The sequence below is a fragment of the Acanthisitta chloris genome, unplaced genomic scaffold (assembly GCF_000695815.1).
Source record: "Acanthisitta chloris isolate BGI_N310 unplaced genomic scaffold, ASM69581v1 scaffold1421, whole genome shotgun sequence".
In the NCBI taxonomy this organism is placed as follows: domain Eukaryota; kingdom Metazoa; phylum Chordata; class Aves; order Passeriformes; family Acanthisittidae; genus Acanthisitta; species Acanthisitta chloris.
Genome location: NW_008655317.1, coordinates 103,840 through 131,347, shown reverse-complemented (window position 1 = coordinate 131,347; position 27,508 = coordinate 103,840). Strand labels below are relative to the sequence as shown.

Genomic DNA, 27,508 nt, shown 5'->3' with positions numbered 1-27,508 from the left:
GAGGAATGCAGAGACTCACTGTTATTTTGGCGTTTCAAGGACTATCGCTCCATAAGACTGACTTGCTGTGCAATTTCTGCCATAAACAGAATTATTTCTGCTGACCCTACACACAGCATCTCTTCCTCTCAGGGGCCTAAGTACATATTTGAAACTACAGCTCATTCCTCTGTGCTGTGGATATGCATGATTTCCACAATATGCATTTCCAGCAATGGTGATTCCTCACAATCAAGCCCCAATGTGCAGTTTGTCAGTGACAAATTATGCCAATGAAACAGCAAGTCCGTCCTTATCTCCCTCTCCTACAAAAACACAACTGGATTGAACTTCTATTGTTTTCTCCAGGTAGTCATCAGTGCTACCAAAACCCATGAAGACCTAAGGAGCACTCCCAGAAAACTCAGACCCTGAGGTATGCAATACATGATACTTCAGGCTACTTGAGGCTACTCTTCATGAGGCCAGTCAAGGCTTGGTGGTGACCTAAAGGCTACCCAAACTTTGGACTAAACTTAGCAGTTCACTTGTGACATCAAAGAATTTTTGACTGCAGTCTAACCACTCTGCTGAACTGACAAAGTTAGCTGTATCACACGGCTCAACACCATCTGAGCCTCCCACTCTGGCTGACAGAAATACCTGGAGACTCCTTGTGTGACTGTCAATGGAAATGTTACAGTTTCATCTCATTATCAGTGTTCACAGCACAGATAAAGCCATTCTTGAAATTAACTTCTGGGTGCACAGAGGAGCATCTCATTAAAGCTCAGTATCTCAGCCATGATTCACTCTGTTTTGCTCCTTTTCATGCTGGCTGAAAGTACCAATGACATGGGTAGGCAAAACTGTTGCCTTGAAAAGCTCTGAGGTTGGTTACTGTGTGTGCTCCAAGGGAAAGGGAGTCATAACTGGATTACCTTTCTTTGTGAACAGTGTGGCATATTGTTATATATTCCTTCCTTCCTTCTTCCCTTCACCCCCCAAACCAGAGAGATCACAAGACACCAGTATCAGCCATGCTGGGCTCCATGCCAGGAGAATTAATGAAGTGGTGTAATAGCTCACACGGAGGCCTAGTGATTGGCAACACACTTAAAAAGCATCTGCAAGGCAGGAGATCATAGCATTGCTGCTGTGTTCTGTTTATTACAGGCACATCTCTTCCGTTCCATTGATTTCTTTATTAGTGCATTTTAAGGCCACAATGTGGGGGCTGGATCTGCTTGAAGCATGGAGGCTTGAATTCCAACACAGCTTATGGAAAGGAAGCCTCCCTTTGAGACTCCAGATTTGGATGACAGAGCTTGGTGCTAACAAGAACAGGAACCCTATTGAGAGGTTCCTGAGGAGCTTGAAAAATCCTACAGGGCAATTGAGACTGGGTTGGTTTTAACACTTCCTCTTTCTTTTTTTTCATGGAAGGAAGGGGAAAAATTTTATCTAAAGGATATAGAGGGTTTGTGGTAATTGCAGGGAAGACTTTGTTTCCTTATCTAAATGGGAAGTTTGAAAGCAGCTGCAAGCAACAGATGTACAGAATCACAGAATAGCTGGGATTGGAAGGGAACTTTAAAGCTCATCTAGTCCAATGTCCGTGCAGTCAGCAGGGACATTTTCAACCAGGTAAGGTTGCTCAGAGCCCCAGTCAATCTGACTTTGAATGTTTCCAGGGACAGGGCATCCACCATCTCTCTGGGAAATCTATTCCAGTGTTTTACCACCCTTGGTGTATAAAACCTCTTCCCTTTATCTAGTCTGAATCTACTCTCTTTTAGTTTAAAACCATTACCCTTCGTCCTATCACAACAGGTCCTGCTAAAAAGTGTGTCCCTATCTTTTTTATTGGCCCCTTTCAGTACTGAAATGTTGCAACAAGGTCTCCTCGGAGCCTTTTCTTCTCCAGGCTGAACAGCCCCAGCTCTGTCCTCATAGGAGATGTGCTACAGTCATCCAATCATGGCCTCCTCTGGACCTGTTCTAACAGCTTCACATCCTTCTTGTGCTGAGGACCCCTCAAAGCTGGATGCAGCACTTCAGATGGGGCCTCATGAGAGCAGAATCACCTCCCTTGACCTGCTGACCATGCTGTTTTCGATGTAGCCCAAGATACAATTGGCTTTTTGGGCTGCAAGTGCACATTGCTGGGTCATGTCCAGCCTTTCATCCACCAGCACCTCCAAGTCCTTCTCAGCAGGACTGCTCTCAATCCTTTCATCCCCCAGCCTGTGTTGATGATACTGGAGGTTGCCCTGACCCAGGTGTAGAACCCTGCACTTGGCCTTGCCATCGTAGCTCCTTTCTTTTCAAGAGCTCAAATCTTGACTTGGCATGGACAGGAAGGAATGGGTGGGGTCTCAGTGCACTCATCAAACAGAATTCTATCATATCATGAAGTTCAAATAATTTTTCTCTTCATTATTCTTAACGTGGAAAGCAGATCTGTACAGCCCAGGATCAAGAGGCAGTGGCTGGGCTGTAGAGGGAACCATGACAGGTCCACATCTACCCTGAACTGCCTTGGCCCAGAGCACAGACTGAAAAAACTTGGACTGTAACCAGCTGGGCCTGGGCTGAAGTCATACCAAAGGCCAAGAAGAGTCAGTCTGTATGGGAGGAAGTAGAAATCTGCTGGTACTGTCTACAGCTCTGGTTGCTGAGCTTGCTGTTACAAGAAACTCAGACAGAGCTAAAACCTGGCATAGTCGTGCCAGGCTGCAGCAGCTCGATGCAGCTGCTGGTCCAGTGGTGCTCCTAGAAATGATGGCAATGAGAGGGCCTTTCCCTAGGGAGTATGTCCTGTCCCTGGACTTTGCTCAGCTGTTGGGCTTACTGCTGACTCCCCTGGAAAGTCCCAGAAAGCTCCTGCTGGCAACAGAATTGCCACAGAAATGACTTTAGACTGCCTCTACAGTATTCCTCCAAGCAGTCTCCTTTGTACCTGCACTCATGCCCTGCTTGGAATTGCAAAGGACCCTGCTGCCTCCCTGTCAGTCCCACATGTGAGCTGAAACTAAACAGTGTGGAGCATGAACACAAAGAGCTGCATGCAAGCAGCCAGCTCAATCAGGACATGCAAATTCCAATTCAGAACCCCTAGATTCATTTTATTTGTTTGTTTCATTCCCTAGTATTTTCAAAGCCTCTTCTTGGAACAGTCAACACTACTGATTTCATTTCCCAAAAATTATATGGCCAGGGAATACAAACACATACCAGCACATGCAGATGAATCCAAACCTGAAAGCCTTGGTTTTTATACCTGTATGTGACACATACAGTGGCTTGCTTTTCACTGTAAAGCACTTAATCCCCCTTCTTTTAGCTATCTTATACACTACATGCACCATAGAAATAAATTCTCTTGCTGGGAAATACCAATGCAATGTGTGAGTCTGCAGGTCTCTACTGAAACCCTCACTATTGACAACTTCTATGTCTGGAATTTATCACACATTTTTGCAATATGCTTTGAGACACTCACCCACAACTGGTTTCTAACAAGCTGTCCCCAACCTGCAGTGAAGCCATCCCAAAGTCTGCTATCCGAATGTTGTTCTTTTCATCCAGCAGTAGGTTTTCTGGTTTTAAGTCCCTGTGGCTGTAAAAAGAGGATCAAAATGTGAGTTAAATTATGCACAACACCTTTCCCACTCCAAAACCTTCTCTTTATCCAGATTAGCATCCAACTTATTCTATTTCAATTGATTTAGTTTTTTTCCTGTTCCAAGCAGAAGAACACACATATCCAAAATCCAGTATTTGAAGTATTCTAGACCATATCCCAGACTTTCACTCCTGCAGTGCTGTGACAGGAAATTAACATCTTCAACTTCCAGTGATACCAACAAAATATGAGGGAGAAAATGAGGGAAATAGGTAGGAGGAGAATTTCAGCTTGGATTTAGGGCTGATATACTCTATAATATGCCAACTCTTTGAGGTAGGAGGCAACACCATCAATATATTCTGTCAACAACAGGAAACAAAATGAGTTATATCTAGAGGAAAAAAAAATCTTTATGTAAATGCTACTGCAAAAAGCCCCTATTATGAGTTGTTTACATAGGCATATGGCTTTGAAATGATTTAGGGTAATTAGCTCCGATGGAGAAATCCCTTCAATCCAGCAATGCTTATAACTGAGAGCGTCAGCAGTGGGAAGGAAGAAAGGATTCCCTCCTTTCCATCAAAGCTTGCTTCTCTTGTTATTTGGCAACATGGGAAGAGCCAGGCAGGATGAGCTTCAGGATGGCAACTCCTGCTCAAAATTAGAATAAATCTAATTTATTAATCTCCATTACTCACAGCCAGCACCACTGTGCACCCATGTCTGCTTCTCAGTACTCAGGTGTTTTTGTACAACTATACATTCACTAGATATTACCTCCAAAGACAAAAATTGTGCACGAAATTTGTGATGACTTTGCTTTTTTGTCCTTTTTATTTGCAACTCTTGAAAAGTCACAGAGATGAGAGAAGCACTTTAGGATGACTGAAGAAAAAGCTCTTTTGTTTTTCGCTTATGAGTAGGAAAAATGAGCCTTTGATGTCTTGGTATTAAGAGGTCCAAATAGGAGCACTCAAACAGGCAGAACAGCCAACTTCAGTGGGTAGTAAGGACACAAACCTGTGGGAAACAGCCATCCAACAACATGTGCAAGTGTCATTTGCAACAATGGTCCACCAGAAGCAGTTGCCCTGACCAGAAACTGAACTCAGCAAAGGAACCAGTGTCAGTATAGTCAAGTGACACCTGTCATGGAAGGCAGCTTTGTCTTCAGGCCATTTCCTCTTCACTTTTTAAGACATTCCTCTAACACTCCTCATGCATGCAAGTGTAATACTATCTCTATACCAGTGTAAAGAAGGACAGTCTCTACCCTCTCACAGAAACATGAGCAGCATGACAATGCCTTGGAAATTATATCCTCTGATCTGAAGAGAAGTCTGGAATGAGCAGTTAGAGACAACCTGTAAATAATGCAGGTCAATTGTATGTAAAACTAGAGCACACTGTTAATAGGACACCTGGGGTCTGTAACCATGATTTCCAAAGGGGACTTCCAACAAAACAGTGCACATTCAAAGCAGTTGGTGTCATTTACCTTATGACTGAGACCTATGATTCCTTCCCTCTTGCTTTTTAAAATTTAGTCTCTAATCTTGTATAAACATGATGAACCCTGCGTGTTAAAATGGCTCTATTCACCACAGGCAAACAATCCTGCAGATAATAGAGAAAATTATTTGCATTTGTGCATATTTTCATCTGAAAATGCAGAAGGTGCTTTATCAAATCTATCTCATAGAAATCCAAGTTTTGAGGTAACTGGAGACAGAAGACTTATTAGCTATATAATAACTATCAAGATAGTCATAACTAGTTGACAAAAAATGCAGATGAGTGACATGGCCCCTCAGTTCAGGAAGGATATTGAAGTGCTGGAACAGATCCAGAGAAAAGCAACGAGGCTGGTGAGGGGGGACTCGAGCACAAGTGCTGTGATGAGAGGCTGAGGGAGCTGGAGGTGTTTAGCCTGGAGAAGAGGAGGCTCAGGGGAGACCTTATCACCCTCTACAACTCCCTGACAGGAGGTTGGAGTCAGGTGGGGGTTGGTCTCTTCTCCCAGGCAACCAGCAGCAGGACAAGAGGGCACAGACTCCAGCTCTGCCAGGGGAGGTTTAGGTTGGATATTAGGATAAGATTTTTTACACAGAGGGTTATCAGGCATTGGAATGGGTTGCTCAGGGAGGTAGTGGATTCACCATCCCTGGAGGTTTTCAAGATGAGACTGGATGTGGCACTTAGTGCCATGGTCTAGTAACCACAGTAGGGTTGGACTTGATGATCTTTGAGGTCTCTTCCAACCAGGCTGATTCTATGATTCTATGTAGTCACCCTTCCATGAGCTTGTACTAGAGGAAGGAAATTTCTCAGGTTTAAATTTCTATGATTCTAAGGGAAGGTTCCAGAGGTGGTGAATAACTGGTTAAAGACCAGGAAAAGAACCCCTGAATGCCCCCTGACAGCAGTCCTGGACAAAGGTAAGATCATGAACACCTGCCAAAGTTTAACATACTCCAGCTCCAGCAGTGAAATGGAGTGAAGAACCCACAGTTCTAAGGCAAGCTAGGAAAGCTGGGCACTAAGGAGACAGTGTGTTATTTAACCTTTCCTCCAGCAGACATCCTTGTTCTCACCTTACAACTGCTTTCATTAATGGGGTGCTGGGAAGACTTCATCCAGCTGGGGAGATGCACTGAAGTTCCTGTGCCTGAGGACCAGTGCTCAGGGGCAAGTAACTGCTCCCTGTAAGGAGCACTGCTTGTTTGATGCTGTGAAACAAGAAACCTTCCCACATTTCAAGCTGAGCTCATGTCCTCCTACTGTGCATAGGTTTTCAGTGGCTACAGTTGTTTTTCAGTCTTGGCAACTTCTCCTGTCTGACTGTTGAACAGATACATGGTATAGAAGTTGAGGGTGCTGCTGCCTGTGCATGTTCCACAGTTTGTGCACTGGATGATATGATTCATATATATATTCAGTCTACAGCAGGCATACTGCTGACATGTGACTTTTACACCAAAAGATTGAAATCCTTTGCTTATCCTAAAATTGTGTTCCTCCAGCCTGGATGCATGCTCACAACAAATCGTCTTACTTCAGGAAAACAGTGCACCTAAAGGAAATGCAAAAATGCTCCCCTTCCATGACTCAAAGCTTCTAGCCTTGGTAGATCTGCTACAGGCCCTGGCTGGAGCATGACATATGTGAACCTTGAACCAACCCCACTCCCAGGCCACTGAGAGGAAGTGAAAGGGAATGGACAACACCTTTGAAAATGAGTACAATATTCACTGATTGAAAGGAGTGTCCTCCCCATTTCATCTTGTCTTCCCATCAGCTGGGATCCACAACAGACACTTTTAGGCCTGGGTTTTTTGGGAGAATAAAGTGGAGAAAAGAGGTTTCTATAAACTGGCACATATATTGTTGGAGCTTTTTTGAAAAGACACTGCAAGAAATTGAGGAAAAAGGGAGTGCCAAATATTCCAAACATGGAATAAGCTTCACCTCACTGTGATATGCAATGCTTTTCCATGAATGATCAGTCTGCATTGGCTGTTGGTTGTCTTTAGACAGGGGTGCTGACCCACCTCCCAGAGAACATTTTGAAAGCCTTAAGTTGGCATCTGGGAATTCGTGGGATGGGTCAGTATGTATAAAAAGACCACTGGAGCAGCAACAGACCTTAAAGTGTGGGGTTTTTTTTTCTTTTCCTCCAGACATTCACCAAAATAAAACCAAGAAAAATTATCAGCTCTTCACTATAGAAATTAGCATTTCTCTTCACTGAGCAGAGATGAGAACCTGGACTCTGTTGAGAATTGTTACATTTATCACTGTCTGGGCCCCAGAATATAAGAACTATCATACAGCAGTTTTGTATCTCTCTGACCTTTCTCCTCTTTCAAGACAGTCCCTAATGCACAGTATGGATGGTTATCATAGGAATTTCATGGCAGTATGAGCCTGTTTTTTGTATTGTAGCAGCACTGCTCCCAGAAACCAGAGTGCCAGTGGGACCAGGCAGTACTTGCACACTCAACCACATGAGAATTTTATGCCCCAATGAAAATTTTCTTCTAGCTGGAACATTTCTCTGATATCCATTTTCAAACCACTTTGAATTTGCCAAGGCAGCATCCTGGGGATAGAAGCCAGGCCAGGAGTTTGCACCAGAGTGGCAGAACCAGCATCACTGCCACTGGGAAAGAGATTTCCTCTCTGCATTTGCAATTCCCATCTTTGCATTGCCAGCTTTTCAAATGCCAGGGGGAAAGGAGAGGAACATATGGGAATAGGCAAGGCTTGTTATAATTTACCTAAGAGCCCAGCAGCCTGAACTGCCTCATGCATTCACATTTGAAAAGAATTCTCTTGTGCCAAAATGAAACAAAACAAAACAAAAATCCCACTGTATGTGGAAATTACTTGGCATTAATGGAACAGTGCAGAGTAAATGCATTTAATTTGGTCCCATTCCAGCTGATCTTTCTGGCTCTCCATGTCTTATATGCCTGCATCAACTCCTCTCTCTGCAGGTGAACAGGGGACTTGCTACCCTTTCATTGTTCTAAAGTCTCTAAAACTGTAGGGGCTTTATCACACGGCTGGAAAACCAGAAGTGAACAATGCAGTTTCTTTCTTGACAAGCATGGCAAACTCTCCTATCGAGCCCTGCATATGCTGAGAAAGAGTATGAAAAAGAATTATAGAACCACCAAGGTTGGAGGAGACCTCCAAGATCACTGAGTCCAACCACTAACGTGCCACTCTGCTGTAACCCCTAAATCACATCCTCCAGCATCAGATCCAGATGTCTCTTAAACACTGCTAGGGATGGTGACTCCATCCCTGCAGAAGAAGTCAGTGTAACCCTGACCTGGAGTGGCCACAGACACTCAGAGCTCCTCAACCAAGACCAACAGTGGAAGAAGTTAGCTTCGGGGGGGCATGCAGCAGGCCTTCTGAAGGGAGAGCCTGTGAGCAAAAGGGAGCCATTCAACAAGCCATGAGAGGGGAAGCACACACTGTCAGACTCTTCACAACATCCCACAGATTACACAAAGGCTTTACAATTCCCTTTCATCATAAGATGGATACAGAGAGAGGCACAAAAAATTTCATCCCATGAAAATGGGCACCATTCTTGGAGGTGGTGCATAGAAAATGAAAGGCACACACATGCGTTAACATGTTCCAACTTCCCACTCACACACTGGCCATGTTTGCTTTCTAGTCACTGCCAGAGATGCTATTCAAACAGTTGCTCTAGTTCCCTCTGCTGCCTTTCTAGTCTGTCCTCCTGCTCTGGGAATATCTCTCTATCTGTACTGCGGCAATTGCAGCGTACTTAAAAAAAACAGAAGTAAAACACTCTGCCTGCCACCCAGGGCTGGCAGAAGAATTTTGGTGTAGGGATAGACTCTAGCTCTTGGATTCAAAGCAGCTATGTCACCTGGCATGAGATGACGAACTAACCCATTATTTTAAAGTGATTTTTGAGCTGAAACATTCATATCAGTTTCTATGACAACTCATTGTAGGTCACAGATTTCTAACCCATGAAACCTCCTAATTGGAGTAGTTGCAGGTCATTTGTACTAATCAAATTGTTGGCTACTCTGCAAATCCTTTTCTTACTGACCCCAAACTCCCAGTAGGGCCAAACCACAGAATAACTGTTCTGCAGTATGCCTCTGAAAGTGCCTTATGCCATGCAAATAATTTATCAGTAATAATTAATAGCATGAGAAGCATTATTTTTAAATTCCATGAGCAGAACAAGCCTTTAATCTTATTTTCTCTTGCTTCTGTAAATCGGATCCAAACATGTAACTTTTATCTACCTACAGGAGGATCTTTGTTTAGAGCAATGGTTGCTATGCTCAAATTTAGTAAGTTTTCACAGAATTCTGCAGAACAAGTAAATATAGGTATAGTTAGGAAAAAGTACAACAGCTATAAACATATCAGGAGTCCTGGGGAAGGGTTTGTATGCATAAAACCTTTCTTGCTTTTTAACAAGAATTTCCACTGATCTATTAAAATATACTGTTTCTCCCTACCAACCTCTCCTCAAAACATATATTCATGTATTCCAAAGCCAGAACAGCCTGTGAGGTCTGATCACCACTGCTGTACTTGCCAGAGAATGTTACCTGGTTATGCTTACAATAAGACTATGCCATTTTTGAGTTTCCAGTGGCTTATATAAAGAAGGAAACTTAAAAAAATACATCTTCTCTGACTTTAGCTGAGCTGGTAACTTTGCCTTTGGCATTGCAGCTGCTGCACTTGAGTTTTCTTCAGTTCCCTGTACAAGGGATATCTGAAAATTCCTCACTGTTTTATAGTGAGTCTTGATCAGAGACCTGAAACTCCTGGATTCAGGTAATGATTGGTGAATCTCAGCTCTCAATGGAGGAAAAATGTACCTCTGTCAATTCTGATGGTCTGAAAGAAGATTTGAAAACCTAACGACTCAAGGACCAGAAAAAAACCCCAGCAAACTAGCAACCAACCTTTTTAAAATACACAGTTTCTAGATCAGCTTCACATTTGGAGGCCTTGAGTCATGATTTCAAAGTGTCCAACTGCTGCAGTCGTCAGTGTTTGACAGACCCTGCCTGCAGAACACCATAGCACGCTCCTTATAAATGAAGCAAGGCAGAACAGGAGTTGTGAGGAGGGTGTCACTATGTGACAGAACATGGCACCTGGCATTCTTCAGCTTTCTCTGTTTCTCAGAGACACCCCAGATTTCTCCCTGAAAGTGTGCTTCCCTTCCTGACAGTGCTCTGCAGCTCTTGCCTGCAGGAATATACCAGAGAGTTTGGCACTACTGCTGTGAAATCTTGAAGTGTTATTTTATGACGAGCTTTCCCCCCCCTGCACTGATGGGAAGAACACAAGGCAAAGTCAAACAAAGCTCTTATTCATTGCCTCAGCCCTCTATGTCACACACCCCCATGCCTACGCATGCACACACAGACACACTTCAGCAAGAGCCTTCCTTGTGTGTACTCAAGCAAGCACAGCCCCAGGCAATGAAAGGAGAAAGGGCCCTCATAATTGTCATTTATCAATATTCATAAAGAACCTGCCTTAACCCCTCTTGTGCACGCTCAGGAGAAAAAAAAACCCCACCACAAAATGAAACGCAACCAAAATAAAAATAAAACAAAATAATCATCTCGCTGCTCATTACCGCAGGGGATTTCCTCTCAATGTCACCACTGCCCTGCGCAGTAATTGGCATTATCTGTTATCTCTGAAGCCATAATAAGGTTTGCCACGAGGCATTTTCTGTAATCATATTTTTGTTTGTCAGCTTGTGAGATCCAGACACCGAATATGAGGTTGACCAAAGCAGAAGCCCAAGGCAGAGAGGATGCTCGCGCCAATCCCAGCTCCCACCGGTGATGTCACGCCCAGCCAATGAGGCACCCGCTCCCAGCCTCGCCTGGCACTGCAGCATTCCCTCGCTAGAGATGAAAGAGACTTTTCCAGGGGAAAGCAAGGATTTGTGACCTACCCCGATTCGTGCTCCCACATTGTTTCTGACAGAAAAACACAGTCGGCACTGAATTAGCCGAGAGCTCTCCCACGGTTTGGAGGCGACACGTTCAAAAAGCCTATTGGTTTGGGGCACGCAGCAGCCCCAAAGGCCCTGAATTTAGGAGAGCAGACACCCAGTATTAGGTGAATGGCAACTTAGGAAAAACCCTCAGTAATATCTGAAGAAAACTTTGCAGGCTCGGATGGTGTTACACCCATGTTCGAGGAGCCTCAGGTTCCTCTGCCATGAATTGTACCAGTGCTGAGCGCGTCTGCTCCAGGCACTGCAGCACAGTGCAGAGCCCTCACAGCTAGCACAGAGGAAGAGCTGGAAGTAGAAGCAATAATGCTGCATCACTGAGCTAACTGCTTGGCTTGCCAGCTCAGGCAGAGCAGCAAGGTAACGCAGGATGCCACGTGATAGCTCTGCATGGAGCTGTCTGTTCGGTGCACGGCTGCCTGTGGGCTCCTAGCATGGCACAGTGCTATGTACACAGAAAAGTCCTTAGAGAACCCTACAGTGGGGTACCCATAAGCTTTCCCCCATGGCCAACCTGTACCACAAAAACCCACAAGTGACTGCACCAACGGAGTGAGGAACATAAAATATTCCCCTGCTGCTTCCTGCAAATAAAGCAGGAACAGAAAGCACATACGTTTTTAAAACGACACACAGATTCAAGCTCCACACCTATTCTGCTTCCTTGTCTTATCTGCTTGTTTGAAAACACCTCTCAGAGGCAATTTCTCCACACAGTAGCAGCAGAAGCCTTTTACTGAAGGAAGGACTGGGGAATCCTTTCTAAATCTTTGATTCAGGAATCCTGGTGCATCAATGCATTTTGAGCAGTGAATGCTGCTGTGAAAATAAGCCACAGATATTTCACAGTGTTTTGGGAGGTACAGGAAGAAGATGGGACAATGATATGGGGCTGGGGGACACCAGACTATCAATCTATTCTGCCAGTAGGTTAGAGGAACCCACATTTAGTCATTAACCAAAGCAGAAGCCTTCATTTTTCAACGTGGTCATAACTGGATAACCTGCCTGATGAGATGATTTGTCATTTCACTGCCCCATGACAGGACAAGGTCAGGCTTCATTGCTTAGGAAAGCACATTAACTTTTTTACTCACACACAGGCATACATATATATTTATGCATACTCCGATTTTCAAAATGGGTTTATTGCTAACTGTTCAGAATACAACACAGAATCTAAAACAACACAGACCACACAAGTCTCAGAGTGACCTGGGGGGAGAGCTTATGATTTAGTGCTAACTTACACAGTACTGGATGCTAGTTGAGTGGGAGTTAGCAAAGAGACAAGGGATTTACTTCTAAACAAGACTACTGCCCACAATCCAATATGTTTAAGAGAGGAAAATGGATTCCTCAAGAGAGACATGCACTCTGTCTTGAAAATTCCACATACTGTTAAACCTGCAGAGGTGCTTGTCTGTCTGTCTGACATCCTCACTCAGTTTACTACTAAAGAGGTATCCATCACAAGCCCAAAGGACTAGTACGTATGTGAATATATGCATGCTTTAGTATAAACTTCTATCCCAATGGAGATTCAGATTTCTCTGCAATATTCATATGGAAAAGTAAAGAATTTCACTTCAGTTGTACTTAAACATTTTTGAGTCTTCTTGAATTAGATGTCTAAGTATAAAGCCAAGTAAGGAACAGAGACATGTCTGTATGCAATCCACCAGTGGTTGCACTGCCCAGTGTATGTAAGAAGTAACAGCTCTACAACCTACCAAGGATCATGCTGGTTTTAAGAAGGTCATGATCACTCAGTGCTGTTGATTAGCAAGGAGAAAAAAATGTGGAATTCACAGAACAAAACTAATCAGAGGTCTCTGCCAACAGAGAAATCTTAGATCCTCTGGTTAGGGCATGCAGCCTGCTCTTGGCTTCCCTGACTACGGTAACCCTGCGTGTGCCAGGCAGGCTTTGTCCTCAGGACCTTCTCACCCAGATCCACCACCTTTGAACTGCCTCTTTCATTAACAGTATGCTCTTAACATATCCTCAAGAAAGGCTCTTATTTCCCATTCCATTTATTAGAAATATGTTCTCTTACAGATTATATTTCCTGTTGAAATGAGTCAGAGATGTAGAGGGAGGTGGTTAGAAGAGCAAGTTAAATATTTAAGCATCCATTTTTTGCTGTGGCCCATTTAATGCTGTGGACATCTGGTTTGCAAGTTTTCAGCACCGAACTGGGGGTACAGAAAATCCCTGTATGGCTACTGAGAACCACACAGTCATTATGCAAATCCAACTACTGCAGTATCTATCAGTGGCCCTTGGCCTCCTGGAGGGGGGAATGTGTGGCTGGCTGTGGCTGTGGAGAAGCAGCGACACAGATATAATGTAAATGTTCTCCTCCAGCCAATCTAAATGCAAGGAGCTACATTTATAAGAAATAAGCAGGCAGTTATGGGTCAGCAGCTGTACAGAAACTCTTTTGCTCAGACTGATTACCACAACTTGATTTCAGTGTAATTTAAATTACTTAAACTTACTGAAGATGAAGGAGAAACTTGTCCCATTTAAAACACAACCTGAAAGCACAGGTTAAACCACACTTGATGGTGAAATAATATGATGGAGTTAGTAAGTATAAGAACATTCTTCCCTACTGGAAAGGAAATTAAAGGCAACAGTGACTCAAATGCCCAGAAGGGACTTAGTGAAGGTTGCCAAAAGCCAGCAGGTTTCTGAAAACTGAAGGAAACCATAAAATGACTTTGCTGTCCTCATGATTGTCTCAAGTTTCTTCAGGGATTCATTTTGATGTAGTGTATATAATCCTTAGTTATTAGTAAGTGCCCCAAAATTATGGAAATGAAACTGATGCTCCTTGGTGGTTTTGGTTTTCTTGTTTAAAGCATTCCCTGTGAACTCCCTCTCCCTCCAGTGAGAAATGATGGACAATTTTCTTCATGAAAAGTCTATCTATGACTGGTACACTGTCTCACAGATGGCCAAGAATTAGACTAATACAACAGCACTTTACACAATGTTTTTAGAGATTTACAGCATCAGTTATTCAATAGCAAGTAAAAGTATCAAGATAAGATGTCCTTTTATGTAACAGGCAACTCCTGCTGGACAAGGGCTGTACTCACCATATTGAATGACTATGGCAGAAGTCTAAAGCAGAGATGATTTGTCGGAAGAACTTCCTGGCTTCTTTTGGTGTCAATCTTCCTTTTTTTACGAGATAGTCGAAGAGCTCCCCACCTGACACGTGTTCTAGCACCAAATACCTAGAAAATAACAAAGCCAGGATTTTGTAAGCACATGATCATATCAACCCCCTCACACTCACAGAGTTATATACAAACACTTGCATTTACACATGGTCAAGTAGAACACTTCCAGAAACAACAGTGGGAGAGAATCAGAGTTTAAAAATTAGGAGTGATTAATATGCAAACTTCAGATATGTCACTGTTGGACTCAGTGTCCCAACATCATAGTGAGAGATAATCTGGAAGCCAAAAATGATGCAAAAGACCAGGGGGAAGAAGAGAATAATCAGGTATAAGCTTCCACAGCAGCTCTTAAAGCTACGGTGGAGTAAGACTGTGTACCAGGAAGCCTCAGGTCCTTTAACCAAGCTGACAGTTCTTTATAAAACAGCTGTGGCAAAGCTGCACTCAGACAGAGCCAGACAGATGTCAACAAACTAGAGAGAATTAAAGAAAAAGGTGAACAGTGTAAATTATGAAAAAAGAACTACACGTGTGCAGCCTACAGAAAAGCTTTTATTGCTGTACAGCAGTGATTTGTTGGAGTAGCTGCCTGTCCTTGCAACTCACACGTGAAAAATATGACACTGAGTGAATAAATGCAGCACAAAGAGAGGAAACTCCAGACCTCATACAGTACTCCTGGCAGTCATACAGTGAAGAGTAAAATCTTCTGGAAGGAAAGGACTTGCCATGGATGGACCGTCTTGTGGTTGTAGTGGGGGTAATGAAAGGCAGACAAGCAGAGGAAAACAGTATAAATCTCTGGAAATGTTGCCTAATAGTGGGAACAAAAATAGTTTTCCCAGGGAAGTGGCAGGAGCACCATCAACCTAACTGTTTAAAAACAAGCCAGATATAATATGGACTAAGCAATAAACTTCTACTGGCAAGAGAATTGCTTGAAACCTCCATAAACTCTTCCCATCTCCATTTTGATTTTGTGGCCTACTCCCTCCTTGCTTGTTTGGCCAGCACATATTATTTTAATACAGAAATGAAGAAGTTAAGCTGTGAGATAATTTACCCAGAATGTGACATTACAAGTATAAACAACAAATTCTTTTATTTTTACTGAAAAATCACTTTTGTTCTTCGGCTCTGTTAGCTGATTTAAACCCTGTAGGAGAGATAGGAATCTGTACTCCTCTCTTACTGCCCAACACCTTTGACATGAGTTTCAGGGTTGCACAGCAAGGGATGTGATCTGACAGGTGGTTTCTGTAAAGCAACAATGTAAAGGTGAGCAGGGGATGCAAACCTTTGGCAGTTTGTTTGAGAGATACCACCAGAAAACTTGCAAACAGGAATCATCATAGAACTTTACAGAATCATAGAGTTTTAGGAGTTAGAATGGACCTTACAGATCATCTAGTCCCAACCTCCTGCCCTGGGCAGGGACACCTCCTCACTAGATCAGGTTGCTCAAGGCTGCATCCAACTCAGCTTTGAGCACTGTCAGGGTTGGGGCAGCCCAGGGAGGTAGTGGATGCTGCTTTTCCAAATCAAAATTTAGTTGTTTTTCCAAATTTTGAGTGTATTTCTCAGCCCCTGCCTCCCAACAGCACAGTAGACAAGGCTGAACTGTATGTGCAGTATGAGCCCTCAATCTTTTGCTGTACAGCAGGATAGTTTTACTACCACCATTAATCCAAGTCTTCAAAATTTGAGTGGACAACAAAAACAATAATCCAAATTATTCTCTTCTCTGTACCTCAAACAGCATAATCTCCAAGGAAATTTCTGAATTTGAAAATGAAAGTGGAGAAGATTATTATAAATTTAGGGTCTTATTTATTCCTATGCTCAACATTTCCAAACAGACTGGACAGGTGAAGGACTACAAACATTAGCCTTGAAGTTGCAAAACTGGGACCTGAGCTCCTGGTCCATCATCAGCTCCTGTGTGACTTCCATGTGTCAGTTCCCAGCTAGCACAAGGTAAAGCACTGTCCTGCCTTACAGAAATGCAGCAGAGACTGCAGTAAGACAGACATTATTATTGTCCTGCCAGCTAAATAAGTAGTAAAAAAGCACAAAAAAGTGGACATTAAAATGAAATTTTGAAATTTAAGGAATTAAAAATGCATTTTCTGCATTTTTTTATCAAAACAAACAGTTACAAGTAATATAGTAAAGCTGACATTTTGTTTTCATTAAAATGAGTGAAAAAGAGAAAAATCTTGAAAATCACATTTGGAATACGTGGCTTTTCTTCTCTCCAAGACAGATGAGCAGTACTATACTGAGTACACCTTGGTAATGCAGAGATCACTGTTTATCCACATTACATTTCTTGAGCAGCTCATTGACACACTCAGGATAAAGCCTATATGCAGTAGCCATGGGCACTGGGGTGTCCACATGGTCAAGTCCCAAACTCTTGCTTTCCAAGCCTTGGCTAACAGACAATCTGGTAAGAGAGTTTGCTATGTAATTCATTCTCCCTCTCATATTAGAGACAGATTTGGCTAACTATCCCATATGGCAGACCCAAGCCTGGCACAGAATCAATCCTAAAATTCTTCTTGACAGCTCCCTCTCTCACTGTGCCCAGCAGAAGCTGGATACAGCAGTGCATCCTGCCCCCAAAAATCAAATTGCCAGCTCCTTTCTTTTTATGGGAGGTATCTTACAAAGATGATTGCAGGTACAGGCATACAGAACACCCTCCACACTGGTTTCAAATGCAGAGTTTTGGAAAAACATTTCTATCACCTACAGCAGGAACTGCAAAGCAATTTATTTTCATCAACTTCAGCTTATTAAAAACACTCAACAAAAATGCACTGACACTTTGTATGAAAAATAAAACAAATTGAAAGACAGGGAGCATTTACAAGGTTATTCATTTTTTGCTTGCCACCTAGAAGCACCAGATATAATAATGGAAATGAACAGGGGAGAGCATTTGAAAAAGATTTGTGCCTATGACAAGTCAAGGGACACAGAGAAGCACAGCGACGATGTATTCTGATCTGACAAAGCCCCCAACGTGACAGGAGTGAGAAGGATGACAAACACATTCCCCAGTGGTCGAGTGCAAGAAAAAAATGCTGCAGGGATCATTCCACCAGGCTATGTTGCAACCAGGATTTCTGAGTTCAGATTTGCAGCTGGTCATCTGCCAACTCTATTTCCTCTAGTAAGATGTGGGGTTTTATTTAGGATAGCCCCCAACTAGGAGATTTTCTGTTAAACAAGGGCATAATTCAGCACCTCCTCTGTGTAAGCCAATGTTCTGCTGGCTCATTACATGGCACAGTAGCAGTACACTTGTCAATCACAAACAGGACAACAAGAGGGCTTTAAACATTTCGAAGGGTTGCACTGGTTCTAACTATCACTGTACAGCTTACACAAACCTCACTAAGTGCTGTATATCTGTATATATCCTCCTATCCATGTATGTGTGAGGGTGTCTGAGTGACTCCATAGGAAAAGAGAATAAACACTCTTAAAAGCCAAACAGAAAAAGCAAAGCAAGAACATTATTTCAAAGGCTGGAAAATAAAGCATACAGACACTACATCTTTCCTGAATCCATGGCACAGAAAGAATCCAGATCTTCTGAGTTGACATCAGCATCTAAAATCCTTTCCTTTAGAAGAGTGCTATAGGATTGGAAGTATGCCAAAGCAGCTCTTGGAGGATCTAGGAGAGGGTAAATAACACATAGCCTGTGGAGGGGAAAAACACTTAACATTTTACCAAGTTTCTCTTCCCTTTTATCTTTCCCAGATATGACAGATTCTCATTTCACTATAGTACTACTTTTCCCATTTATTCTAAGCAAGCAAGCAAATTCTAAAAAGCCCAGAATGGTAATCAGAACTAGTCTCCTAATACATTTGGAGATGAAAAGTAACTCACTGGTCAATGAATGGTTTGGGTTTTTTAAAATCCTGTCTAAGATTGACAGCATTGGTCTTCCCATTGTAAAAATGTAGGAAACCCTGTTCTATAATAGCCTTTGCAAAGAGGTTCAAGGAAAGGAAATACCCAGTCTCTGACTGACAGCATGCACACTACGTGCTGTGATAATACAGAGAGGAGCTATATTAGGACAAAAGACTCTGTAAGAGCACTTAGCTCTCACATGCTGGATGCTCTGGACACACACCAGCTCTTCTAATCCTTGCATTTCACACGAGAAAAGTAAGTATTAAGTAGCATTAACCTCCTGTTCTTTACTGATAGGGAACTGTGAAGCAAAGCAACTTGACCAGGGTTACAGCCACCCAGTATCAGAGCTGGGATTAGCACACCTGGGGTCCCTTGTGCCTTCTTCTCCATGCTGTCCCCATCACCCACTTTCCCTTTGCTTTCTAGGACACTGGAAAAGCCTGAAAACATCATGGTTTTGCAACTCAACATGCAGAAAAGTGCATGTTGAAAATAAATTCTTGATTACTTTTCCCCTCACTAGATATATTCTTTAGGAGGTTGCAAATATTTTCACAGGCCACAGCTTGCTTTTGTAAAGACACTAAGATCCATGTCTTGCATTAATACCTCATGTCCCTGCTACAAGCCAAGACATGAAACTAAAAATCTCTGGTTGAGTTTCAGAGCTTGAAGGAGACAAAAACGCAAGGTCTTTAAAAACCAAGAAGATGAATACTAAATACAAGAATAATTTTGTCAATTGGAGAGGACCAGAGAGATTGTGTGCAGCAGCATTCTGTCTATTCCCTTTGCCATTTTTCCATCTGCATCCCATCATCACCAGCTCTCCAATAAAAGCTAGTTCCTAACCTCAAATGACCCACTATATATCATGTCAGAGATGTGCGTGCAGCTTATAAAAGTTTATTAAAAATAATCCTATGCTCTTTTCTATCTTTCTTTTTGGTGCATTGGATTTACTCTTGCAGGAACCAAAACAGTAAGCAAGTAGTAACAAAAAGTCTAGCAAAGGAGGGATGATTTCTGCATCTGAAACACATGAAGTAGCCAAGATGAATGTGGTGAAATGTGGTCCTAAACTACCTTTATGCATCTCAGACTCTAACTATGCCAGGAACCAGCATAGACTCCAGAGCTCTCTAATTCACAGTAGACTCCCCATGGTCGACTGTGGCTTGTTCCGTAGCTTCATGATCATGATCATCATTGTATCTTTGATAAATACATTCTGGCTCCACTGTTGGTGATTAAAAATAAATATCAGACCATCACTGAAATATCATTTCCTTAGTTTTCCACTTTGACCATTCTTTCCATACTTCCATTATTCCTTTTTTCTACACTATCTCTAACATGAACTAACTTCCTTCATTTCTAGATACCTTGTAGCTCCTTCTGTAACCAATCTAGGATCTCTTCCTTGGCCTTTGAGGTTGACTTCTGTCTCTGACCAGCTCTCAAAGCCATGTTCCACCATCCACTTAAAGGTGCAGACAAATGATTCTGTACTCTCACAACACCCCACACACACTTGGAAGAGCATCATTATTAATGATAGTGCTATGTAATAATTTTCCTTCAGCTCCTTCCAGAAGACTGTTCCTTGCTGTGACGCTTGACAGCAGCTTGGACTTCCCCATCACAACAATTGCTTGGTGGTTTGGATTGTAAGCTGTTTTTGTCCCTTTCTTGTCCAGTGCCAGCACAGCAAGGACTTCTCCATGACCAGATTGTCTTTGCACTACAGTACTATGAAGACATCACTTAAAACAGTTAAAACTGACACCACTGGTGACAATTTCTCCTTTCCATCTGGTGGACTATGCTACAATTTGTTAAAAGGTGCCTTTGCCCAAGCTCTAAGGAGCTTTGAGAAACAACTCATAAAGCCCTCACTGAGGAAAGAGAGATACATTCTACCTCCAAATCAGGACTCTAACTAAAGAAACAGGCTGGTTCTGAGCAATGCCTGGAAAGTTGTTGTTAGAGAAAGACTAACTGGCACAGAGAACACCAGGACCATGCACTACCAGATATTTCTGGCAAAATAACAAAAAAACCCCAAACAAACACACCAGTTATAATCTGTAAAGAGTGGAAAGCTGTCTTTTAGCCATTTTAGTGAGAATGGTGTGAAATACTAAAATTCTTGCCAGATGGGATTGCCTGCAGCATCCCAGTGTGGGCACGCAGCTCCTGTTTTCTCAGGACAACTTACAAGACATTCACAGCTACACAAATTAGGTCCTCTGGGGCAATACAAATGTATTTATCACTATAAAAGCATTAAATGGAAAGAGATTCCTCTGGGGCAATACAAATGTATTTATTACTATAAAAGCATTAAATGGAGAGAGAGTTCTAGATGAAAGTTCATACTGAAACACAAAGTATTTCAGGTAAGTATTATAAATGCAAAAAAATAGGATTACCAAGAAACACTCTCTGATGCTCGAGGAATGGCAGTGAATTCACACAGCTTCTCATTTTGGTCAGGCAATAGAAGGTTTGTTCATCAGTGCTTGCAATTAGGGAACCAGTAAATAATTTATATTTTTTTATTAAATGGTATGATATTTACACATATAACCACAACTTGGCTTAAACCTAAACAAGTAGGTTGGTCTTCTCCACAAGCCTGAAGGTATCACTGGGTACCATCACACACCACTGGGTGATGTCCTACAACTTTTACTGTGCCAGAATTAGACTAGATATTCATGAGGCACTGGCTAGTTTTTCAGATGCACAACTCCAGGCATGCACTCCAGCAAGATGCAAAAATCACACAGTTATATAGAAAGAGATACACACAAAGGCATAAAACATCAGGAGAATTCCTGCTTGCTTCCTCTGTACTGAAGACCCTACCCATTTACTGTTTTGTGATGTCTATGGGTAAGACATATCATGAAATGACCACACCTGCTGAGAAACTCAACTACCCTGGTTTATCACTTTACAGTTAATTACTATATGAAAATCATGAGCATAATCCTACAACTGTGGAACATGGCATAGATCAAGACTTTGGAATTGATGCAGATGCCTAAGCAATTACCAGGCAGGCAGGAATTTCCTTCATAAAGACAGACAGGTCTTCAGTTCTTTTCTATCCCCATGTTTAACTAGTGCCCACAGCTGCAAAACTCTCTTAAAGTTTGACCACAGAATCAAACACAAAGGGAAACAGCTGCACCACAAATGGCATGTGCCAGGCACTGCCACCAACCTTGATGAACTCTGAACCAACTCACAGTAACCCACAATCCTGGCAGATTATTCACAAGAAACTAGCTACTGCTTTTGACCAATTCAGCTGAGAGCTAGAAAGCTCAGTACATTTCAAAGCTCTGGTGGGTCAGCAAGGGATCTGACTGGAACAGCAGACTGACAAAGAAAAGCCTCTAGAAGAAAAAAGACCTGGTGATTCCTCTTCCATGCTACCACCCTACTTGCAAAATGTCCTTCCATATGCATATATGAATGAACACATGTGCAGCAGGGAAGAGGTTAAAAGTTGCCCAGGCTAGGCTGCCATGCTGCAGTTCTCTGACAGCTTTTTCTCTGCACTGTTTTCTATTGATTAAATAATCTCGATCAGATATTAAGCCCCTTGTTATTGGCAGAGCTGATAAATTATTCAGAAGTTATATAAATTCTTATGGTGGGCATGAATTTTTAAACCCTAATTTGGCACCAGGCCAGGAGCTCTCTATATTTTTATTTTTTTTCCCTGCCTGCAAGAAAATATGCATGCATTAGATCTCTTTTTTTCATAAAAGACAATTTTAACTCTAGTTTGCTTGCTTGAATGGAGATTATATTTGATTGCTCATTACATTTGGACATGAACAGGTTGGGCCTTTCGAGGAAAAGTAGTAGATTACACTGTTGTGCTCTATACCTTTGATTTATTTGGGATGAAAGGTGTTTTGAGCAGTGCCTTCATGGTGTGTAGTCATGCATGCCAAGGTACTGCAGCCACCACCCTATTTGGGCACCTGATACAGAATGGATCTAGCTAGAGGGATCCTCAGCAGAGCTAAGAACACCTGTCAGCTCACTGCTGCAATTTTGCTAGTGACCATATACTTTTGGGTTCTATTCTTTGGAGATAAGTGGCTTTTGCTGTAACATCTAGGGCCCAGACACACACAGCATTGCCTGCCAAAGCCTGAAAGAGAAATTAGGCATGTGAATATACTGTGGCTCTGAAGCTACATCTAGCCTTGTTCATGTCATAGAATTGCTCCACTATGGGCCTGTTTTCCCCCAAGACTCAAAAGGTATCCAAGCACACGTCAGGCAGTGAGCAGATGATAGAATCAGGCTTTTGGGTAGAGGTTATTAAGACTGTGTTGCACAGGGTGTAACATTAACCATCACCACTACCTCTGCGCAGGCTCTTCTTTGTGCCAGGCTGGCATCCCTCCTGCAAACCTGCAGCACCCCCTCCTCTTCCCTTGGCTTCTAGCCAGATCCTCAACTCCAGGCCCACCCTAGATTCTTGTAATTCCAGACAGTACTAAAACAAGTCAACTGCAGAAGAAAAGGGGTTGAAATACCTGTGCGAGTATTTTTTTAGTTCTATTCAAGGCTCAGGCAGAATGCCATTTTGCCTTCCAATAGTGCTTTACGTTCCTTCCCTGTATTCCCAGCACCTGACACCCCACAACCTGACTACCAAGAAACACACCTACCACAAAATTAATTTTCAGCGCTGAGCCCTTGGAGCCACTCCAACTTTCTGAGCCCTCCTTCTGCCTTTAGACAGGTTTCCCTGCAGATGGACTGAATGTCAAAGTCTTGGCCTACCACTAACAGAACACACACAACCTTTTTTTTTCCTTTCTTTTGCATCCTCTGGCACCTCACAACTACTTTTCAACAAAAATAAACAGAATTATAAGAAAACCCTGAAGGAGAGGACTGGCAGCACAAAGGCCTCTGCAGACACCACCAGAGTTGTAATTCGTCGACTCCTGCTGTCTGCTGACTTTCTATAAGCCAGAAACTGAGTTGTGCACGGGTAGGAGAATGTTTTAACTTTGTTATCTGGCTCATTGTGATGCACCTTCACCTCTGAAATCAGGGGGTGGTGTGTTGTGTACATTGCAGTGAGGACTGGGCACTTGCCCAGCGATGGCGTTGTACTGCTGAATGATTAGAAAGGGATTCCTCCTTGGAAAATATGCTGATGAATGCATGGTACACTTCAGAGAACAATAGTCTGGTGTTCACTCCTTCTCTCAAAATGGATTCTTGCTTAAAATGCTGATTGAGTTGGATGACATAGAGATTTAAAATAAATGCTGCTGCAAAAATTAAAATCTTAAGTGTGAAGATATGAAAATTAATCAATATAAATCTACACATATATACACAAATATCTGTATGCACCTATAAATAGAAATTCACATATATATACATATACAGACATTGATGGAAAGGGAATAGAGAAATACTAGTATAACCATCTGAAAGAAAAGGGCACAGAGTGGTCATAGTATGTCTCTTCCCTATTTTATTTTCACTCCTTAGCAAACCCCTGACAAGATAAAATAAATAGCTAATCAAATGAGATCGAAACAGATAATGCCACCCCAGCTGGAGTTCTGCAACAGGACTGTGTCAGTCAGCTTTATTCCCTCTGGAAAAGGAAGGTCCATATCCTGTAGACTGTATGATGGCACTTAGTTTGCCATGCTAACAGCTCCTCCAACAGTGGGACAATTGCTTTTCTATGATCAAAAGAAAAGCTGAATGTACTGCATAAAATGCAGTAAAGAAAATGCAGTAAATACATACATCAGAGATTTAAGAATAAAGCATAAATTGCTTCCTAGAACACATCTGAGCCAGTCACTTCACTCACAAAGGACCAGGCTTTGCATGTTTCCTCTTCTCTAATCCTCAACAACTCTGCTAATGAGAACCTCCTGCTCATTCACAGTGGTAGTGCTGCTACCAGTGCATGAACTCAGTCTTCCTCTCCAGTTGTGACACAAACCCTGTATAGGATCAATTATGGAAAGACCTTTTCTATACACAGCACAAAGAGGACCATCACCCAGGTTCATACAGTTCATCTGCAATACAGAAAACTGTAACTGCATAACCAACCAGCACGTCCCCTGTGATACGACTCACTGAACACACCAAAACTTTGTTATCAGCTTTGTTACCTACTTGCTCCTTCCTTTAATTTCTTAGTACATGCCCCATCCCTGGAGATGTTCAAGGTCAGGTTGGATGGGGCTCTGAGCAACCTGATCTAGTGAAAGATGTCCCTGCCCACGACAGGATGTTGGAACTAGATGATCTTTAAGGTTCCTTCCAACCCAAACCATCTGTGATGATTCTATGACCTCCATTTCCCCCAAAATCCTGACTGTCTGAACTTTGTTAGTCAAAATGACTGGTGCACACACAAATTTTGGTAGCTCACTCCCCATACCAGGCCACTTTAACTCGATCTTCAAAATAAGAAGATGATCCCCCTTCCTGCCTGCTTGGTCTGTTAATACTGTATAATGGAGGAGAGGGAGGCAGATTGTCTATAGCTATTTCTTAATTATCTGTTACTGTGAACTCCCAATCTTGCTTGAAGGGCCATCAATGTGATCATATGACAAGTATGAAATAATTCAACTGTCAGTAGTATTGCTCATTTAGCCAACATAATGTATATCTAAGGTTGTATATCAGCATACAGAGAGCCAAAAAGACCACTCAAAATGCTGGATAAAGAGCTGGAATCTTAGCTCTCATAGCTATCTCCATCTCTCCCATCATCTTGGCAAAAAGAACCTGACCAAAACAAGCAGAAAAAGCTTGCTTGGCTAACACACATATGCTAACAGATTTTTATTCTTATTTTTTAAAAACTCATTTTCAGTGTTAAATAAACTGTGGAAAAAGGATTTGATTCATAGTTGCATTAGGAATCTACTCAACCAAAGCCCCTTGTCACAAATTAAATCATAAACTAAAAGTCAAACATGATTTGTGAAATTAACATTTATCGAGGAAATACTCCCCAGCGCTGCATTGTGATTAGTCTCTGGCTTCTGAAATATCACCCATAATTCATGAGTTCCTCTGAAACCATGCCACTGCTGTTACTGCTGAGATGGCATGCATGATGGAAGGTGCTGCCACAACCAGAGAGCAATCCCTTTTTTTGATGCTGGTGAGATCTAGAGGTCACTGTGCCTTATTATTTGGGAAAGTACATGCATACACACTGCTCAGCCCCCACACACTTGTAACACGTCACCCCTCCACAGGCACTCTCTTCCACCTCTTAGATTTATCCATAGCCACAGCTGTTTCTAATTTTGAACACAGAGGCTTGGCAGAAGCTCTGCATTGTGCCCTTTCTTCAAAATAGTGACTAATAAAAAAATGAAACATAATTAACAGTCCACGGTTCTTTCAGAGTCGGTGTCTTTCAGCAGAGGGATTTGGTGCCTTTGCAGGGGGATGCAGACAGCTTAATCTTACAGGCAGAGAAGCTACAGCACAAAGCAGACTTAGTGATTGTTAAAGGCTAAATGATCACTGGCAAAGCAAGCTTTGGAGCCCAACATTTTTTACAAGCCAGGATGACCAGATATGGCTTAAAGATAAGAGATGCTTCCATTTTCAAGGTGCGAAGATATTTTCCTGACAAGAAACACGATTTTTTTTTTTTTTAAATAATGGTGTAATACCATCCCTGCTGCTCTGACCACTAGATATTTTTCACATGGAGCAAAAGAGCCCCCAGTTTTTTTGGGGTAAAGAAGGAGAGCTCAGCTCAGCTGATGGCTTCACAGCCATTCAGAGCAAGAAGGAAGCTTCAGCAGTTCTATAAGCCATCCCCTCATGGCTTTCTTCTTCATGTATTCATACATTGTCACCACTGCTCAAGTATACTGCACCTACCTGGAACACATCAGCTGTATGCTGTGTTTATGCAAGTGTGTATGCTTGTGTGTGTATACCTAAGATTAGATAACATACGAACAAATAAGGATCACAAAGAAGAATATTCCCACTCTCTCTTAATCAAAAGGAAGCCTGAGGCTTCATCTACCCTGTTTCCCCCTTAAACAGGAATACAAAGGAATGCACTCTTAAAAAGGTGCCTCTCTTTTCAGGATTGAAGGAGGACTTAGTCCCTGTAAAGCCTGAATTCCCTTTGCTATCCTGCACACAGGGCAGGCTGTGTTAGATCTGGGCCTCTGTCCTCAGCTGGGGCAAACTGAGGCTTCATGGAGCCATGACCATTTATGTCACCGAGGAAGAGCATTCAGCGTGCAGCTCTGAGAACATCTGAGCCAGCCCCCACCTAGTGCCTGCACGAGCTCTTTCTGGCAACTGCATTTCACCGTGGATGGCAGACTCTGCCCCACAGGAGGATGGGGAATCCAAAAGAAATTACTGCCTGCTCTACTAAACTGACCCTTAGGCAGAGAGGTCTCACTTCTCAGAACAGGAATTCATTGCTCCAGTAACAAGACCGCCTGAACAGTCCATGAGGGACTGTTACCTCCATTCAACACACTTTCTTTGGATAAACAGTCATTCCCTTCTTGTGCTGTGACATTAAAAAGAGGTCAGCAATGGATGGTGGCTTTTAGAAACAGTTTAATCTTTTTTTTTACCACTCTCTTCTACTTGTAATAACCTGTTAAAAAGCTGAAAATAACACTGAGTTCCCTACTGGGTCACCCTTTACCATTTGGAGACCATTGATTTTTTTTCCCTATTGTGCCAAGATTAATGTGGCCTCCGTGTTTGACAACAGATCCAACAAGTCTAGTGTTCTAAATCAAGCTAAAATAATTGTCTGTGGACAACATCCCTGTCTGGCAGTGGTAATGATCTAGGGAAAAAAAAAGCTTTGCTACGTAACTGTTACTGCAGAACCATCAGGAGACTTCAGTGGCCCTTAAAACAAAAAACTGTTATTGATGGGGCAAATTTAAAGTTACTTTTAGTGAGAGTCAAGTGTTTCAATGAAAACTATTAGCCAAAGGAGATTATCCAAATTATCTAATATAAGTGTGTTACAGTTTTGATTCAAGATAGTTTCAGATCTTACAAGTATAAACCTTCCTCCTCTCTTGCTGTGTGAGAGAAAGCAGTGGTTTGTCCTCTCTCCTCCATTTTAAGTAGGAAAAGAAACAGCAGATAAGTAATGGT

General features: G+C 42.4%; 1 protein-coding gene across 3 annotated transcripts in view; it reads right to left on the bottom strand.

Moving 5' to 3' along the window:
* LOC103810906 (serine/threonine-protein kinase BRSK2) overlaps positions 1-27,508 on the bottom strand; it is a 160,827-nt gene that overhangs the window by 79,342 nt on the left and 53,977 nt on the right. For all 3 annotated transcript variants that reach the window (XM_009083837.1, XM_009083835.1, XM_009083836.1), the window contains exons 3-4: positions 14,279-14,419; positions 3,485-3,601 (exon numbers count right to left, since the gene is read on the bottom strand). In XM_009083837.1, coding sequence (XP_009082085.1) covers positions 3,485-3,601; positions 14,279-14,419 — 258 coding nt within the window. The remainder of the gene's footprint in view (positions 1-3,484; positions 3,602-14,278; positions 14,420-27,508) is intronic.